The sequence below is a fragment of the Sorghum bicolor genome, chromosome 3 (assembly GCF_000003195.3).
Source record: "Sorghum bicolor cultivar BTx623 chromosome 3, Sorghum_bicolor_NCBIv3, whole genome shotgun sequence".
Lineage (NCBI taxonomy): Eukaryota > Viridiplantae > Streptophyta > Magnoliopsida > Poales > Poaceae > Sorghum > Sorghum bicolor.
The window spans coordinates 4,036,314-4,055,607 of record NC_012872.2 but is presented as its reverse complement, the minus strand read 5'-3'; the positions used below and the strand labels follow the sequence as shown (position 1 = coordinate 4,055,607).

Below are 19,294 nucleotides of genomic sequence, written 5' to 3'. Positions count from 1 at the left end.
AGCGGCGGTGCGGCCGGCGCGTGTCGAAATCTCGGACAGATTCGGTTCTCGGGGCAACGGCCGCCGCGTCGGGTTGGGCCCCACCAACCGCACCCCATTTCGAATTTCAAACCACCTCTTCCTCCCCCTCCAGCCCTCTCTCCTTGCTCGCCCTCCTCGTCTCCTTCCCATCGAAGCTTCTACGCCCTCGCCGAAGGCCCCGTCCCCGTCCTCGGGGAGCGCGAGGCGCAGCCATGGCGGAGCCGCGTCGGGTGTCGTTCCGCGACGGCCGCCTCGCGTCACGGAAGGCGGAGGAAGCCGGTACTGACCTTACGCATCTCCCGTCCCTTGCTCTCTCGGTCTTCGGTCGGTCTATCGCTCTTGCGTGCTTAGATCTCCAGGGGTTTCTCGGTTTCGACCGTTGTTTTTGTTCGGAGTTTAGGTGGGGTTTCCTTCCGCGGTCCTCGGTCCTCTGCGGCAACTTGGGTGCGGTACTCGCCGATAATAGAGTCGCTTCACATCTTGATCAACTGGAAGGCGTTCTTCAATCTTATGATGACTTGAAAGATGCCCTGATGTGTAGGTGGTATGATACCTGATGTTCTGTTGGTTAAACAAGGCTTTGAGATGTATGTAACCCATTCCTGGGGAAGCGGGGCACATGCAATTTCTAGTTTGATCGTGAGCTCGTGACTGCAACTCTGCTTCTATTAGTGTTTGGTTTGAGGAATGAGTTAATCCATCATCGTCTCGCTCCTTACTTTTTGCGGAATAGAATAGCTGATCCATCGTTACTTCCAGCAAACTTGAGAAATGGACTTATGATGCAGCACTTCATCTAGAATAGAGTGATTGCTTGAATCAAGCACCCTATATTTTTTATGCAGCAATATGGTTTTGATACTTGTCTAGTTTCATGGCTTCACTAAGTTCAATCTGTGTACGCTATGCTACAAATGAGTTGAAGTTTCTTCAATGGAACACGCAGTTTCAAGTTTTGCTTACTCTTCTTTCTTACTCTTTGCAAGCATTGAGGCGGCATCAGGCTGCAGCCTGGCTCCAAGCAATGGTGGGCTCTTTTGGCCTGGCCCCTTATCCGTCGGAGCAGGAATTCGTTGCTTCTCTAAGGAATGGCATTGTCCTATGCAAGGCAATCAACAAGTTACAGCCCGGTGCTGTGGCCAAGATTATCACAAATGCCCCTTGCGATAGCCAGCCCTTGACGGCTTTTCAGTATTTCGAGAACATCCGCAACTTCTTAGTTGCTGTGAACAAAATGAAGCTGCCGAGTTTTGAGGCATCTGATTTAGATAAGGTTAGCAACATTTGCTCATGAAACTAATGTTGACAGCACGATGCTTACTCACTGTAATACGGCTGCTTCTGCAGGACAGCCTTGATGCTGGGACGGTGGGCAAGATTGTGGACTGTGTAATTTCATTGAAGTCTTACCATGAATGGAAGCAAGCCGGCGGAGCCAATGGGCCTATCAAGTACATGAAATCACCTCTTGCAGTGCGTTCTTCACAGCTTCAATCTGAAAATGTTGCTTTGGGACCTTCTCCTTCCCAAAAGCGTCTAGACTTGACAGAGGCTGATGCTGACACACAGCCATTTCAAAATGTAGATCCTAACATGAAAGGTTTGTGCCACATTTCTCTCGACACACTTTATGCCTAAATATTTTCTGATTGATAAATCACTCCTGCTACCTGTATTAATGCTACTTTTACTAGAATTGCAACTTATGGTGTTACTATCCTGTATAATTAGTATAGTCTGCACACTTGATTAACTTTGCAGATTGTGCATTTGCAGAGGCAGTGGAGAAACTTAAGAAAGTTATAGTAGATTCTATGTTGAGTTACAAGGAAAATTTTGACCAAGACATTCTGAAGAAGGTGATTCTGAATATAATAACTTATTCCATGTTTTTTTAATACACTGTGCTGTCCATGTCAGGTGCCAGACTGACAAGGATTGATTTTATTTTCAGGATCCAACAAAGCTTATAGGTGCTGTTTTGGCAAACCAGCTGGGAAAAGAACAGGTAAATTAAAATATTTCCTTTCCTTTTCTCTTGTGTGAGTGATTTCATCAATTGGATCTTCACAAAATGCCTAGCATGCTGTGTGTAAGGCTATTTGCATCACAAAATAATCCCTGTTATGCTTTTCAAACATCTTCAGCTTTTATCTCCAGAAAAGCTTATAACGGAGAATGCGCCAACTCATTGTATTGAGGTACAGTTTTGCATTCATCTTTAGTGGGGAAAATACATATGTTTTTTTAAATCAAATAGAAGAAGTTAGAAGAATTGGCTTTGCTTTGTGCTCTTTACCAGTGATGATGCAAATCTCTTAACATGGTATCCATAAGGGTTTTCTTTGTTAATCAAAGTAGCTGGAGGTTGTTTTCTATTTCGTAAAATTTTAAACGGGCAAATAGTAAGAAATTTGTTGTAGCAGGATTCTGCACTTAGAGCTGCTGCCTTCCCAGTCCACAGCAAGGTTTCATTTTTTTATTACTGATACTGGATTCTTACTAGCATACTTGATGTCCAAGACGCAGAATAAATACTTTTGCTCAAGGAATATAGGAATATAACGAATTCTTATTATGTATATACATGTTATTAGGGTGTTGCAAAATAATTATCATTCTTCCCTGAATATAAATTTTTCCTAGCACTTGTCCTGATGAAGTACCATTTTTCCATGTAGCATTCCAGCTCACAGATCGAGAACAAACAGTTGCTGTTGCAAGCACATGAAACTGAACTTTTGGTAAGAATTCATTGTGCATTTTTGTATCATATCCAAATTTTATTTGTGCTGTTAAAAATTTATGTTTCTTCTGGTTGGCACTTGGTAACTTTTGCAGGACCTCAAGAAAATGTTTCAAGATGTTAAAGTCAACTTCAGGTCATTGCAGACCCAATTTCTAGATGACATGGCCAAATTAGGTACACTTTTTGCAATAGACATAACATCCTCTCAGCACTATGTGGGTTTAACTCTGCAACTTTATATTCACAGGTGAAAATATCCAAGATCTTTCCAAAGCTGCCCTTGGCTATAACCAAGCTGTAAAAGAAAACAGAAACTTGTATAACATGCTTCAAGAACTGCGAGGTATCACATGATCTAATTCACTGTTTTTTATTGTTATGTAAGTCATTGTTCGAGAGATTTCTGAAAGCTTATTTGTAGGAAATATCCGAGTCTTCTGCCGGATAAGGCCACTTCTTAATTCAGAGTCTATTTCTTCAATCGAACATGTTGGAAGCGATGGCTCAGTGATGGTCTATGATCCAGTTAAACCACAAAGTGCACGTAAAATCTTCCAGTTCAACAAAGTTTTTGGGCCAACAACTACTCAAGGTAAATCAATTGTAGTTCAATACATCTTTCTTTAGTTTTACATCATCACTCTCAACTTTGTGCAGATGAGGTGTATAAGGAGACACAACCTTTTGTTAGATCCGTCATGGATGGATATAACGTATGCATATTTGCTTACGGGCAGACAGGTTCCGGCAAAACCCATACAATGGTATGAGGCAAACCATGTTTATACAGTAGTTTCATAGTTTTCTAGGAATATATTTTGGTCACATCTAATGGATCTTCTATCTCTGCATTTTGGTGATTAGTGTGGTCCATCTGGTGGGCTGTCCAAGGATTTTGGAATTAATTACATGGCCTTGAATGATCTCTTCAACATATCAACTTCTAGAGAGGATGTCAAGTATGATATACGGGTGCAGATGGTTGAAATATACAATGAACAAGTTCGTGATCTTCTAAATGAGGACAGATCAAGCACAAAATATCCTTTCACACCTTACATATTATTCTTGTTACTTTTGTCGAAGTATGATTCTTTTTGTTTTTGTGTTAGTTCCTGACATTGAGTTCACATTAGATATAAGGGCTTCCTTGAACAATGGTCTATTGAACCTTCCAGATGCAAAGATCTACCCAGTGCAGTCCCCTTCTGATGTTATCAATTTGATGCAGCTGGGTGAAAAGCACCGAGCTTCCGGATCAACAGCAATAAACCATAGAAGCAGTCGTTCCCACAGGTTTGCACAACTGCACTAATATTATCTTGAGGCTACTTTTTAGTTATGTTTGTTTTCTGTTATTCTTTTATTACTTGCTGCAATTGACTTCGGATGCTTTCTTGCAGTATCTTAACTGTTCATGTAAATGGAAAGGACATTGCTGGCAATGTGAGCCGTAGCAGTTTGCACTTGGTGGATCTTGCAGGAAGCGAAAGGATTGATAGGTCAGAAGCCACAGGAGACAGATTGAAGGAGGCTCAGCATATTAACAAGTCACTCTCCTGCCTTGGAGATGTCATCAACGCATTAGCTCAGAAGAACTCTCACATTCCTTACAGAAATAGTAAACTCACCCAACTACTTCAGAGTTCATTAGGTATATCTGGCTGCACATTATAAAATGATCTTCCAATTTTGTGCACATTAATCAACAACTTATTGGGTGGTCCAATGGTTCTACATCTCTGACCCATCTTTTTAGCATCATAATTTAACTTCATGGCTTCACCATGCCTGAATTTGGCTGATGCCTGTTGACTATTGTTTTCTGTTTGAGTAAAATTAAGCTTCCTAGGGCAACTTTTTCTTCAAATTCAAGCTATATATGCAATTCTAACTTCGCTACACATTTCACAATATCAATGACAGGGGGGAATGCAAAAACGCTAATGTTCGCCCACATAAGTCCAGAAGCAGAATCTTGTGCAGAAACCCTTAGTACACTGAAATTTGCTCAGAGGGCTTCTACTGTAGAACTTGGAACTGCACATGCAAACAAAGAAAGCAGTGAAATAAGAGAGCTTAAAGAACAGGTAACTTTCTGGTCCACTACAATCCAGTGGTCAATAATGTAATATGATTATCTTTTTGTCCTGTTGCACTGAGCTAAAATTTTGTTTCTTTGGTCACTACATTTTTGGGTGAAATATCTCTGTAACACTCATGTTGATTGAATCCTTGCTGTTTCGTGGTCTTATATTTGACTATGTATGCCATTTTGTTCCACATGCGGAAAAAGTCTGAAAAGTTAGCCTTTCTTCAGGTAGACACTCTGAAAAAGGCATTAGCAAACAAAGAACTGGAAAAATCATCTCTGAAACTGAAGGAAAATGCAACCACAAGTGAGAGAACAAAGCAAGTACTGGATCGCACCCCCCCTAGGCCACGGAGATTAAGCCTAGAGAATGCTAGTTCTGGTAAAGCCAAGATGCCAGAAAGAAAGATACTGAAATCGCCTCGTTCAGCTATGGGTATAACTCATGACAAGGAATGCAACTCTGATGGCTTCCGTCACACCAGCCACCATGAATCACTACTACAGGTGCATCTTGCTCTTAGTCTATTTCATATCATTCAATGCTGTGGCAACTGACATTTTTTCCCTTGTCCATTATGGAAGATGCCAGCGACATGCGCTGAAGATCTTGTTAGAGAGGAGGAGAAGATAATTTGTACAGTTGATACAGTGGAATTTTGTCAGCTACCCCCTGAAGCTTATAATCTACTTAAGCAATCAGGATTAAATACTCCAGAGGCAGCACTATGTAGGTCAAGGAACCTGTGCACTGAAGCAAGTTGCGGTGATGCTCCGTCTTCCACCGCCAAATTGGAGAAAATAATGACAGGTACTGCAGTGAAGAAAGGATCTCATCTAAGGAAGTCAATTCAAAGCAGCATAGGGAGATTGATTCATGGCACTGAAAGAAGGTACGCCCTAGGATACATGCTTTTTTCTTTTGACACATATTACTCGTGATAACAACCTTCCCTGTTTCTGCAACTTTGCAGAAACGTGCAACATTCAGCACAAGGGACTCCAACTAAAATCACAGCCAATGCGTGCCATAATATTGCCTCCCCAGTTACAGCTGATATTAGGTTAAGGAGAAGACAGTCACTGACAGGTATGCCACCACCGCCAACTATGTCACGCAGATCTTCTCTTGGAGGGAAGTCGGATACAAGTAAGTTTTCAGATCCAGTGAACTCCATTTGCTCTTATATGTTTACATTGATCCTTGAAATCATAGCAATGTAGGCTGCTCTGCGTAGTGATTAAATCAGTTATATAGTTAGGGTTTTTGTGTCTGGATGAGTTAACTGAAGTGTAACATTGCCTTGTGATTTGATGGAAGGTATAAGAAATAGTCAAACCACCAGTGCATGTGCTGCCAGCAAGTACAAGCCACTGCCATTCTCCTGGATCCCATGGCCTGAACAAGGTCAATGCCCATTCTTACTTGGCTGATCACCCTTTACCTGCTTGCTAATTAGTTTCCCTTGGATAGAGCAATCATTATCAGGGGGGCATTCTTTCTAGTGCCCTTAGAATTGTTCATATTAATCCCCAGTTCACGCTCTGGAGTGGATTTCTTTGTTTCTAATAGCAATAGGGATGTTTACTGCTAAAACAAATTGCTGATGATGAATATGAAGCAGATTTATTTTACTTCTGTTGTTACGAAACGGATGGCTTTGTCTGATCCTCCCATTTTATTGTACTGAAAGTGCTTTTGTTTTATTGTCAGGTTCAAACGACAAAAGAGGTGCCAAAACACCACCTCCAGTGAACTCGGCAGCGAAGGCGAAAAGATGGCTTTGAATCTGAAGCAAGACTGTCAGAAAATTTTGACTCCCAGCAGAGCTCGAGGCAGACACCTAATATTCGTGTCATCAGTTAACTACAGTTTTAGGCTTTGGGTGGTGGTTACATTCTTTGTAACAGCTGAAACATTAGTTGTACAAGGGGAAGGGTGCGTTTTTGTTGTATTCTGAACTTCTATATGGAGCAACTCTTCTAGGATGGAGCAACTCACTTGTTCGATACATTAGTAGTACTTCGTTCAACTTAACTGAACCGAGCACGAGCGCTTCTGAAACAATTTTCACTGCTCCAATGGATATAATAATCATATCATATTCGTAGCAACAAGTTTGCACATGCACAACGCAGCTAATGAAAACCAAAGACGTGCACAGATTTATTCATCACTTTCATGTTTGTTCTCATTTCTACACATGTCAAGTAGCATCAACTATCATCTTTCCCTAAAAATCTATTGCACTCTTCTTTCCTCCCATCCCGGTACAGAGTTGTATACATCTGTCAACAAAACTGTCTATCTTCCATCTTTAATTTCCTTCCTATGATCTGTATATTCCTCACTCTGGTACAGAGCTGTAAGTATATTTGTGCATGAGTCAGGAATTTGAGGTTCAAGCACAGACCATTACCTTCCGTCAGGAATAAAACAAGTATGGTCAGGCCCACACCCCTCAACCTACGATGTTAGTCCTGTGACTTCCTTTGGAATCAGAGATAGGAACCCAATCGGTAACAGAGTACAAATCATCTGTACACCCAAACCCAGAGCAAGATTGTCAAACTGTCCTGTGGTGAGGTTCAAAGCTGATGCCAGAGCAGACCCCAGGAATGAACCTACTGTTGAACCAAGGTTGTTGATTGACATGAAGAGAGCAAACAGTGTGCCCTCGATTCCAGGCGGGCAAAGCTGTCCTGACAGGATCAGGAACGGCATCATCCTGCCAAACAGAAGCATTCTTGTCAGAAGCTTGCAAATTGTTTGATATCAAATGACAGAGCTACTTGGTTCACAACTAAAGAAAGCATACTTGAACTGGTTGATTGCATCACCCAAAGCAGAACCCCACAGCACCATGTACTTATCGGCAATTCCATACTGAACGTGTAACCGTGACACCAAAACAATGTCCAGTAGGGTAATTACGGCAAGACCGACATGAGCAAACCTGGAAAAATCAACAGCACATGTTAGAAGTAGCAGACATAACAGCTTTGAATAGATATTCATTTTTTTTTTTACTGTGGACAATGATTTATAGAAGTTTAGTTGGTATCTTGGAACAAGAGTAACTAATAACAAAAACTACAAACCTTATTTGTTTAGCAAAACAGCAAAGATGGGCTAGCAGGGGCTTAATAGTACAACTAAATGTGACCAACTGTGGCTTATATAGAAGCATAGCATAATGCACATAAAGGAAAAGGGGGTATATAATCTGACACACATTCAGTTTAATGCACACGTGCAATTTTTTTTAGGGGAAATGCAGTTGGGGAGGCCCCTACTGTGCAATTTATTTTAATTTATTTTATTATAAAAAGAACGAGAAAGAGTTACAGGAAAAGAAGACAAAACCTGTACTGTGCAAATATGTAGGAACGAACCAGGTGCGACAAAGGTGTTGAAACTTAGCTCAAAAAAGAAGAGTGTGACAGCTTATTTCAAGTACAATAACAATATATTAAGACAAATAATGTACTTTAGTAAAGCTACTTTGTCCCGTTAATCCATATGGACATGACGACAAAAGGAAAACTATCAGACACAGAAACTTCAATGGATAACTTACACAAGAATATTTCTGAGCTTCTTCTGCTTAAAATAGCGGTTGTAGGTGTAGGTGCCAAGCATTAGACTGAACCATCCAATCACACGTGCAGTCCCTAGAAAGGATGCGTCCAAATTTAGGTCCTCTGTTTGATAATAGAACATGACTGTTGAGATATTTGGAATTGTTACATTTGAAAAGAAAAACCATGCCATAGGCCTGGAAAATTAAAACAAAATTACCAATTAGCACCTTCTACCAAATTAGGGGTATACAATGGGCAAAATATAGGAAAAGAATCTTTGCTTACCGCAGAATGTTTGGCTGCTTAAAAGCTGTGCACAGACTGAAGAAGGCTGATCTCAGAGACAAACTTGGCAGAGAATTAATTGACCCATTGTGTTTCTCATCAGACTCAGTTCGCTTTGACAGTGATCTCCTTTTATTATTTTTACGAGTTCCCTTCCGCCTTCTAGTGCCCTCATATCTAAGTGCTTCACTAGAGCCTTTTTCAGAAAAGGCAGTAACAGAACTCTGATTGTCTGCATACTTGTGTTCATCATTGGCACTGTGGAATCCTTTTGGAGAATCCTCAACAAACATACAGGAAACTAGTTGCAAGAATGGGAGGGCTGAGAAAACAACATATATAGCATGTATTGGGAGATTGGATAATGCATATCCTCCCAGCAAGCTCCCGAAAATCCCACCTACAGCCATCGATGACCAAGATAATGACTGTAGATCACCAGCAAACTCCGGCCTGGAAAGAAAATTAAAAGGTTTTCACAATACTCCATAGCAGCATGCCAAATAGGGACACAAGATAGAAGATACATCAAGAAACCTACCCTGCTGATCGAACTGCTTCCGCAACCATTGCATCTATAACAACATCTGCCATTGCAGATCCCAGATTCTGTACTACGAGCAAGGCAGTTAGCATATTGGCTGAGCTCCTTAAACTTTGTGATAGTCCAAGGATAAGCCACGGAAGTAGAGAAAGGCAGCTAGAAATGATCAAATAGGGTATACGCTTCCTCTGCTTAATTGGAATGCAGTCTGACAAGATCCTGCAGAAAACAATTGTCATATAGGCAGCCAAAAAGTAGGACTTAGATTTTACTGAGAAACATGAAACAGAATGGGTGCAGTTATGCATGCGTGAAGGCATATAGCCATATAGGTTTCTTAAGTAACAAGAAAATAAGCATGCAACTCTGCAAGCAGCAGGTTAAATGTAGCATACATGTTAACCATATGTTGCTAAAAATCATCGTTGCTTCACCAATAAGTTTCGGTACCAGCAGTGGAAGAGGAAAAGCAATAGAAGATTCATGAGGGAACAAAACCTTACCCATATATAGGTTTAATGCTCCAAGGGAAATATGCAAGGGAGACAAGAAACTGTGATGTGGAGGGTGATAGCTTCATCACGTCCTTCATTTGGTAGGAGACAGCTGTCCAGACGAAAGACCTGAAACCCTAGAATGTTCAAAGGAACATAATAAATTTAGCAGGGTGATCTGGAAAAAAAATAGAGAGCAGTACGCGTGTGAACAAGCTAACTCATTTAGATTTGCAGAAAGGCTAGGCTCTTGGTGATGCTTGAATATGTTGGTTGACTGATGAAACGAGGATCTCACTGGTAACTAGGCATGCTAAGGAATTGATTTGGAACTGATTAAAATCGGATTCTCGCCCGTCTACCGCAACAATCGAGCAAAAGCTCTCCTATCCACCGCGAGAATGAACTGCATATAGCAGCTCGGCCACTGCACCATGCGGTCGCCCTCCTCAGTTCCAAACAGGGCCTTGACAAATCAGCAGAGCTAGGCAACATGAATGATCAAATTTTCTGGTTCTGTGCCCTATATCAGAACTTCAGAAGGTAGTAAGGCATTTTTGCCCTATACTAGAAGCTACAGTAAGGCATTTTTGCGTATCTCATACGTCCATTTCTCCCAAACAGCGTCCTGTGGGGGATGCGATAAGATTGAGATCTAAACAATCAACAGGCGGACAATTACTAAACGAAATTACACCGGAAGCAGTGATCAGATCAGGTCAGGGGAATAGAATGCTAGGATCCTTAGGAGAGGAAAAAGGGAGAGAGGGGGAGAAACCTGGATGAAGTAGATGAGGCAGACGAGGCAGAGGAAGGAGGGCCCGAACGCCGCCGCCATCCGCCCCGGCCACCACGCCTGACGATGCTGGGCCGCCGCCATGGCTCCTTTGCTCCCTCGCGCTGCGTGGTGGGGTTAGGACACGGTATGGATCCACATCCACCGGGGACTAGGAGGTGAAGGGAGGCGACATGAGATCCCGGAGGAGAGAGGTTTCTCCGGACGAGGGGCCGGCTGACCGGGTCTCCTTCCTTCCAGTTCCAGGAGCCCCCGACGGCCGCCACGACACGACGCGCGAAGGGCGGACGGCGCGGGGAATGCAGACCGCAGCACGTGCGGGGGCGGGGACCGGGGCTGACCGGAGTACCTGACTGAAACTGACCGTCGTGAGATGGGCTTTTACGAGGGGCCTGGTTCCTAATGATGGGCCTTTTGTTTGGTTTCCCTTTTTATTGGGCCTTCTGTTGCCAAGCCCAACGCTAGCTGTGTTTTTTTTTCGAAATGAAAAAACCAGCTGTGGTACGACCCCACCAAACCAACCTTGAAGATTTTTTTTTTTATAATGGAATAAACATCCGGTTTCATCCTCATCCTCATCCTCACTCATAAGTGAGGATCAGACCACATTATTAAAAAAAATCTCACATTTAGGCCTTGTTTAGTTCCCAAAATTTTTCAAGATTCTCCGTCACATCGAATCTTGCGACACATGCATGAAGCATTAAATATAGACGAAAATAAAAACTAATTACACAGTTTGTCTGTAAATCGCGAGACGAATCTTTTAACTCTACTTAGTCTATGATTGGACAATATTTGCCACAAACAAACGAAAGTACTATAGTAGCGAAATTCAAAAAATTTCACAAACTGAACCAGGCCTTATGTTTACAGTAGACTCACAAAAGGGATACCTTGAAGATTTGATTTTTTTTAAAAAAACTTGAAGATCATCACAGGTTGGAGCGCATTCATGCCACTCAGGCGTTGCCTGGAGGCTAGGATGGCTGCCTGGCCGGCGATTTCGCCTGCCAAGGCGCTAATCAAACAGGATTTCCACCTTGTGCTCGAAAGCACTCCATGTGTAATTTCTCGTATAGGATTCAAATACAAGAAGATTCCTCTGTTTTTTCTTTAACTAGGTGAATTCCCCGCGCCTTGCTGCGGGATTTTCTTAAAAATAAATCATTATATACATAGCATTACTATATGATATTCAGTCTATTATGTATGTATACATATGAATTTGACTTGCATGTATTTTATTGTATTAGATCGAGTAAAAGCTAATAGAACAAAAACTAATATTTGGTTACATTATAGAGGAATTAATTGGTGATGAAACAAATAGTGTAGTACATGACTTGTATGTTAATAGATTAAAGATTTAAAGTATTTCATATGATATAGATGACATGGTCATTTTTTGTAATTAATATGGGATGACATGGACTTAGTGGGAAATGATGTGGACACCTTGCATAAAGAGATAGAATATTTAGTGGGTCACTTAGTGGAGAATGATGTAGACACCTTGCATGAAGAGAATTCATCTAGTGGTGAAGAGAATTCATCTAGTGGGATTTAGCTTTATAAGAGTTATAGATTTCTGTCGCAAACACAAAAGTATACCGGATGAAAGAGGGCACATGGCACTCCTGGAATTTCTCGTATAGGATTCAAATACAAGATTCCTCTATTTTTTCTTTAATTTCTGTCGCAAGCACAAAAGTATACCGGATTAAAGTGGGCACATGGCCAAAGCATTACTGATGAAAGGGGGCAAGGTCACAACACAAAAAGAATTCTGATCGTTCATTCCCTTTTACCAGAATCATGGCACGCCACACACAATTATCCACCAAATTAATTCTGATCGTTCATTCCCTAGTACCAAAATCATGGCACGCAACACACGATTATCCACCAATTTTTTTCGTACTGACACAAAGAGTAGAGTACCACAGCACAGCAGGGCAGAAAGAAAGGCACAGGACGAGAAGGATCAGCATTTGCATATGCACAAGTACAGTAGAGAGCAGCTGGGGGTAGGAGTAAAGATTAAGGAATTTACAACAAATCACGAGCAGCAGCGATTCAGGCTGCATGGAATGGAATGGAATGGTCATCAATCGAGTTCATCACTCTGCTAGTCCCAACACCAATCGCTCCCGACAAGAGCAACGCACGCACCGCAAATGATTATTGTTTTCTTCCCCTCCCCGATCCCCCGTCGGAATCCGGCAGGTGGGGGGGAGCGAGCTGCTCCGGCTGGAGCTGGTGATCAATCATGTCATGGGGCCAGGCGGCTAGGCCAATCAATCAAGCAATCAATCCCACCCACCCACGTGACCACGCCTCACCTCCCCGCCTCCGCGTCCGCGTCCGACGGCGACGACAGCTGCGCGGCCGCCAGCGCGTCGGCGAGCGCGCGCATGGCGCTGACCTGCATCTGCAGCGCGGCAACGTAGTCGGCGGCCTCCTCCAGCAGAGTAGGCGCGGGGAGCTTCCGGCACCCCGGGACGAGGCGGCCCAGCACGCGGAGCCGCTCCTGCACCTTGCCCTTCTCCTTGCCCTTGCCCTTGCCCTTGAGCAACGCCGCGTTGTCTCTGGCCTGCACCGGCGGAGGCGGGCGGCGGCGCCTCCGGACCTTGCCGCCCGCCTTGACGAGCACGCGGCGGCGGCTGCAGGCCGCGCCGGCCAGCAGGATAGCGCGGCTCCACCGCGTCTGGCCGCGCGCCGTCAGCGCCAGCGCCGAGTCCGCCGCCGCCTTCACGGCGCGCGGCTGGCCCCCGCCCGTGGCGCGGAGCGCGTCCAGCAGGCGCCGCCCGTACACCCCGCGCACCGCGCCGCTGCGCCACTTGCTGGCCTGCAGACTCCGCGGCGGCGGCGGCGTAGCGGAGCCGCCCCCGCCCTTGTTGGGCGTCCGCGACGACGACGGCGACGGCGAGGGAGACGGAGAGGTGATCATCGCCGCGCGACTTGCCAGCCTGACCCTCCCGCCGCCCGCCCGATCAAGACGGAGCAAGAGGGAATCGGTGACGGAGGGGAAGGGGGCGCAGGGGGAGAGCCGAGGCGAGGATGGATGGAGCGCTGCTGGTGGTGGTGGTGGTGCTGTTGGTGGTGGTGGGGAGGAAGGCGAAGGAGGAAGGAAAGCAAGCGGAGGGGATTGGTTAGATTAGCAACGTGCTTTGCTTTTGGGAAGTGGTGGGTTGGGTTGGGAGTGGGTGCGCCGCGGGGCTGCCGCGCTGTTGCTGATGTGATTCATCATTTCCTACACTAATCAGCCAGCGGATTATTTTTTATATAGAAGAGTAGTGGAGGTGGAGGAGGGTTCGTTGCTTCCACTCCCACCTCTCTTCTTTTATTTTCTTTTTTTTTTCCTGTTTGGCTTGGTCGGTTGTTGCTTCTTCTTGCTTTGCCCTTTACATGATGATAGTGCTCACGTTGTGTTGCTCTTAAAATGGTCCGGGTATGTATCATGTTTGCTGCTCCACTCGTTATTAGTAGCAAGGCGGCCTCACAACCTTAGTAATGCACTAGATGTATAGATACCATTTGGAAGGCATTCTTTACTTTTCTTAGTAGTTGTTTATCTTTGGTTGGGTTCTCTCACAATCAGGGTTCTAATAGCTCAATATAGTTTTTTTCATAAGGTTTACCGTTGTGATTCTATGAACGCTTCTACTATTGCCACTAATGACACTTTAGCTTCGCTAAAGACTACAATTTTCCCTTAGTTGCGGAATAGTTTTAGCACCACTAATTTTAATCGAGGAAAATATTCATTCTTTAGTCCAAAGGACTGCAGTCTATACCTCTTTTTTTGGGTTATTTACTTGATACTAATGTAATAAACCATTGAACTATCGATAATTGAATATTGAATGAAATGAATGTTAATCGTGGCATTGTGTATGTTCACCTTTATGGTAAGGGCCCTATTTGGTACACCCCCTAAAGTTGATTCTCTAGTGGATTCAGCAGGACTTTTGCCAAATAGTTTTCGGAGAGAAGTAATTCTCTGTTTAATCCATGAAGTGATTCTCTCGGAGCTAGAAAAGGTAGTTTCTCCTAATTTTGTGAAGTAATTATCCATCGTGGTTTTGAGAGTTCATGCTAAAAAATCAAAGAGATTCGCTTTCAACAATAGAACTTCTTCTCTCATATAATCAGCTTAGATGGAGAATCTACCAGACAGGCCCTAAATGTTAACTAATTGATATGGAGGCATATTCTCCTAGAGCTCATATATGTATTTGAGTTCATATAATTTTGTTTGGTTAAGTGTTTCCATACATAATTAATTTACAATTTTTCATGTTTTCTGTACATCTAAATGAAACAGCTTCTATTATATTCCACTAGTTTTTTATAGCTCTTGAAAGAGATCGTGGCTAAATATCTTAGTCCATGTTTTAAAACATAGAAATGTGTAATTCCATCAGCACTACCTTCTAATACTAATTGTATTACTACTATATATGAAAGGGCACACCTACCAATTTCGTTAAAAAGTTTATGCTATTCCAATGATTGAAAACATCCGGATGGAAGTTGCGTGTATATATGGAACTATTTAGGTGCGTAATTGTACTTTAGTAGTTTAAGTTGTATGCAAAATAATTGTACATGTACAAAACTCGGTATTTGGTGCGTTAGCAACCCATTTGTGTAAACATATAGAGACATTGCCCATCAACACCTCATGGTATCTAGAGCTAGATTATCCGGCGAAAGGCACAAAAAAATGAAAGGAAGATGTGGACAACACTCCATGATAGGAAAGGTGGCGGCTATAAGCTAGGTTGTTTGGATTAGCTAGAGCATTTTTAGCAGGTAGCAGCCTAGCAACTTAATTTAGCTGATTTGAATAGGGACTAAACCAAACTTCTTTATTTTAACCAAATCCACAAAAAAATCTCAAACATTCACAATATGAAGCAACATTCATTAGATGCATCAGCAATAGATTTTGGCAGTGCATTTGTTTGGTGTTACAGATGTTAACATATTTTTCAATAAATTTGATCATTGCTAGCACAAAACCAAAAACGACTTAGGCCCTGTTTGGTTGGTGCTATTTTTTGACACATATCTCATCGAATATTTAGACATATACATGAAGTAATAAATTTACACTATTTACGAAACTACTAGAGAATAAATTTACGAGACGATTTTTTAAGCTAATTAGTTTATGATTGGATAATAACTACTATAATTCTAAATGTGCTACAGCACCTATTAAACTTTAGCATCTCCAACCAAATATCCCCTTAGACAGTGCATTTGTTTGATGCTATATGACTTTGCTGCATTTGTCAAAATCTGGATATGTATTGGTAGTCGTGGCACTTGTTTTTTGCACGAAGGAACTCGAGATTTTCATAGCTATACACAATTTACTTCCTTTTTGGGCTAATTTGGGCTAGCTCATTATTAGCCAGCTAGTTATTACTCGCTACTATACTTTTAGCGAACTAAAAAATAGATTCCGTAATCTAAAAAAAATAGCCCTAGGCAATTCCCCTTAATACAGGATGCTTCACGACAGGGTCGACTCCACCGCAGGTTAGATTTTTGTGGCCAAGAGAACATGGACTCCGCTCGGATCGGCGACACCGACATGGGCTCGAAGCCCAAGAGCTTCGCCAATGCCATCTGTACCAAACTGCCAATGCTCGGAACGGGAGACTTGTGATGATTTTTTTTTTCTTTTACGAGACGTAACTCATCCCTATAAACGCACCTAGGCACAGTCTACACAGCGAGTGATCACCTACCTGTTCGTGGCCTGCTCGTCGCTCACGAATGAACCTGGGGTGCATTTGGCGTTGTCTCAGGGTCGATATCAGCGACACTTCACCTGGATCGAACAGCTTCTGAGCACAATCAAACAAGAAGGCGAGGCGAACAATGGATCCAAGCACGGCCAGTGAAGCTTATTATCTGCCTTCTTGTGATTTGTGAATATTGTCGAGAAATACAAACAAGCACTCTGCGCCTTGTGTAGATGTGAAATTTTTTTGGATTTCTCTACTGTAGCAATTTCGTTTGTTTGTAGTAAATATTGTCCAATCATAGAGAGTCAAAAGATTAGTCTCGTGATTTATAGCCAAACTGTGTAATTAGTTTATGTTTTTGTCTATATTTAATACTTCATGCATGTGCCGCAAGATTCGATGTGATGGGGAATCTTAAAAACTTTTTGGATTTTGGTGGGACAAGAAAAAAATGCTTGTTATTACTCCTACCTCTGTACTAATATACGAGTCACTACATAGCGTAAGCTGCAACAGTGAATTTATCACTCGGGCAAACTGTTTGAACTTTTGAATGATCCTCATCTCCACAGCTAGGCCTCAGTTCTTAGGCCTTATTTAGATGTGAAAAAATTCTAGATTTCGCTACTGTAGCATTTTGTTTGTTTGTGATAAATATTTTCTAATCATAGACTAACTAAGATCAAAAGATTCATCTCACGTCTATATTTAATGTTTCATGTATATAAAGCAAGATTTGATGTAACTGAAAATTTTGAAAACTTTTTGTTTTCTGAGTGAACTAAACGGAACCTTACCATAAATGTACCGGATTCCAGATATCCATACCACTTGTTTTCTGACATAAGAGCTGGCCTGACAGGCCTGTTGGTTCAGTAGTTTATGTAGCTATATATATAGGAGTACTGGATAACTGAATCCATATTATAGGTTTTGTCTGCATGCCACAACTTGGAATTCCTGCTCATGGGCGTAGGCCTTGTTTAGTTCCGAAAAGTGAAAAGTTTTCGGTACTTCAGCACTTTCGTTTGTATGTGACAAATATTATCCAATCATGGACTAACTAGGATCAAAAGATTCGTCTCGTGATTTACAGCTAAACTGTGTAATTAGTTTTTATTTTCGTCTATATTTAATGTTTCATGCATGTGCCACAAGATTCGATGTAACGAGAAATCTTGAAAACTTTTTGGTTTTCAGGGTGAAGTAAACAAGGCCTAGTAGTAGTGGATCGCCAAGACATGTGCTAATTCTACAGGGGTGGTGGTGGTTTGGTGCAACTTGCGGTATCTGCATATGCTTTGGCCTAATTCTTGGAATCTTGATCCGTTTCTTGTGGCGGTTCAAACGGTTAGAGACCCTGCAGATAGTCAGCAGGATGAACGAACCACACCACAGACGTGAAGAAAGATACTCCCTCCGTCCCAAAAAGAGTGTCGTTTTAGAATTGCAGACATCTTATTTGACCATTCGTCTTATTCAAATTTTTTACATAAATATTATATATTTTGTTAAGACTTATTTTATCATTAGAGATACTTTGCTCATGATTAATTTATTTTGTAATTTACATAAAATTTTTTAATAAGACGAATGGTCAAACACGATGTCTCAAAGTCAAAAACGTCACTCTTTTTGGGACGGTGGGAGTATGCCGGAAAAACCAACCACAGCCTGCACGGCCGGTCTCAGTGATTATGGGGATCAGTGAGCAACTAGATAAGACCTTTTTTTTTTAGAACCGAGGAGTACTATATATGGGACATCTATTTAATTACAAGGCGGCTTTCTAATTATGCCATGGATGTTTTGGTCGTAGTTTATATATATGTTATTTGAATCCTGCAGGGCTTTGCAATTTCTCTCTAGTTCTTTTCTTTGATCCCTTTTATTTGGGGGTGGAAAACCTGAAGTGAACACTGGATAAACTGTTTTTGTCATCGTTTCATACGAACAGGACTGTTGGGTTTCCAGGCAGGAATTCACATGACCATTTAGGCCTTGTTTAGATGCGAAAAGATTTTAGATTTCGCAACTGTAGCATTTTCGTTTGTTTGTGACAAATATTGTCCAATTATAGATTAACTAGGATCAAAAGATTCGTCTCGCGATTTACAGGTAAACTGTACAATTAGTTTTTATTTTCGTCTATATTTAATATTTTATGCATGTGTCGAAAGAATCGATGTAACGGAAAATCTTGAAAATTCTTTGGTTTTCGGAGTGAACTATACAAGGCCTTATTTTGATATTTTCACGTCGAAGAGCATCGAGACAGCGAAACACTGACAAAGCTGGATGAGCTGAGTTTTGAAAGCATGGTCAGCTAGGCATGAGGTGCACGCGCACGCCCACGACCCCATGGAGATCTGGTTCCTGCAACAAACAGTCTTGACTCGCAGTGGCAGTGTAGGACTCATCTGTGATAGATCTAATAACAGGATATACTACTAGTAGCTTGAACAGGGATTCGGGGTACAAAGTAATAAGGACAGTGATATACATATGCAGACTAGACCTGTTACAAGGAAGTAGAACATGTAGATTTAGAGTATAGAGTTTCGACCGTCGTTGGCGGCGGGTGCAGATCCAGCGGGGTCCATGTTGAGGGCGTGGACGCGGTGGCGGAGTAGATCCCGTCGTCCTTCGGGCCTCCACCGGCACTGACCGACGACGGCGGGGTAGGAGAGAGGCGCAGTGGTGCTTCCCGACGCCACTGCGCAAGCCGATCGGATGGCCTAGGGTTTGTCGAGTGGGGATGTGCACGGCGAACTTAGAGTTCCGTGCCTGCGGCCCCCACTCCTGTTTATATAGCGCAGCGCGTCGGGGGCCCACCAACCATGGATCGGTTGGGCGCCCCCGATCAGGGCGCGATCCAGGGGGTAAGAGGCCCCAGCCGTTGGGCTGGGCCTGAGATCAACCTAACATTCTCCCCCTTGATCTCAACTGTGCTATCTCGC

The 19,294-nt window shown here is 42.7% G+C and overlaps 3 protein-coding genes across 4 annotated transcripts; 1 reads left to right on the top strand and 2 right to left on the bottom strand.

The window, feature by feature from the left end:
• On the top strand, positions 100–6,900 carry LOC8056522 (kinesin-like protein KIN-14A). 2 transcript variants are annotated; one of them, XM_021457073.1, is made up of 20 exons: positions 100–300; positions 1,008–1,294; positions 1,369–1,621; positions 1,798–1,880; positions 1,976–2,029; positions 2,169–2,222; positions 2,703–2,765; positions 2,863–2,944; positions 3,018–3,113; positions 3,192–3,362; positions 3,428–3,534; positions 3,635–3,810; positions 3,902–4,066; positions 4,174–4,424; positions 4,697–4,860; positions 5,091–5,369; positions 5,448–5,755; positions 5,837–6,012; positions 6,184–6,270; positions 6,577–6,900. In XM_021457073.1, exons 1-20 carry the CDS (start codon positions 234–236, stop codon positions 6,648–6,650), a joined length of 2,997 nt encoding a protein of 998 aa, XP_021312748.1. In that variant the 5' UTR covers positions 100–233; the 3' UTR covers positions 6,651–6,900. The 2 variants fall into 2 exon arrangements, with proteins under 2 accessions (XP_021312748.1, XP_021312749.1); XM_021457074.1 differs by lacking the exon at positions 6,184–6,270 and having other exon boundaries at positions 107–300.
• On the bottom strand, positions 7,006–10,883 carry LOC8078778 (probable folate-biopterin transporter 4). Its single transcript, XM_002455026.2, has 7 exons — positions 10,549–10,883; positions 9,780–9,907; positions 9,274–9,495; positions 8,733–9,185; positions 8,444–8,641; positions 7,682–7,819; positions 7,006–7,591 (listed from the first exon to the last, which is right to left on the bottom strand). The coding sequence occupies exons 1-7, from the start codon at positions 10,648–10,650 to the stop codon at positions 7,330–7,332; spliced, it is 1,503 nt and encodes a 500-aa protein (XP_002455071.1). The 5' UTR covers positions 10,651–10,883; the 3' UTR covers positions 7,006–7,329.
• Positions 12,354–14,018, bottom strand: LOC8078777 (transcription factor bHLH150). Its single transcript, XM_002455025.2, has one exon. The coding sequence runs from the start codon at positions 13,517–13,519 to the stop codon at positions 12,908–12,910; it is 612 nt and encodes a 203-aa protein (XP_002455070.1). The 5' UTR covers positions 13,520–14,018; the 3' UTR covers positions 12,354–12,907.

Excerpts from the sequence above, each read along its gene's own strand:
- LOC8056522 (XM_021457073.1), top strand. The coding sequence starts at position 234 with ATGGCGGAGCCGCGTCGGGTGTCGTTCCGCGACGGCCGCCTCGCGTCA. Across the intron at positions 3,363-3,427 it reads TGGGCCAACAACTACTCAAG|ATGAGGTGTATAAGGAGACA; the intron begins GTAAATCAATTG and ends AACTTTGTGCAG. Across the intron at positions 4,861-5,090 it reads TAAGAGAGCTTAAAGAACAG|GTAGACACTCTGAAAAAGGC; the intron begins GTAACTTTCTGG and ends GCCTTTCTTCAG.
- LOC8078778 (XM_002455026.2), bottom strand. The coding sequence starts at position 10,650 with ATGGCGGCGGCCCAGCATCGTCAGGCGTGGTGGCCGGGGCGGATGGCG. Across the intron at positions 9,908-10,548 it reads GCCTCATCTACTTCATCCAG|GGTTTCAGGTCTTTCGTCTG; the intron begins GTTTCTCCCCCT and ends TGAACATTCTAG. Across the intron at positions 7,820-8,443 it reads AAGCTCAGAAATATTCTTGT|GTTTGCTCATGTCGGTCTTG; the intron begins GTAAGTTATCCA and ends TGATTTTTCCAG.
- LOC8078777 (XM_002455025.2), bottom strand. The coding sequence starts at position 13,519 with ATGATCACCTCTCCGTCTCCCTCGCCGTCGCCGTCGTCGTCGCGGACG.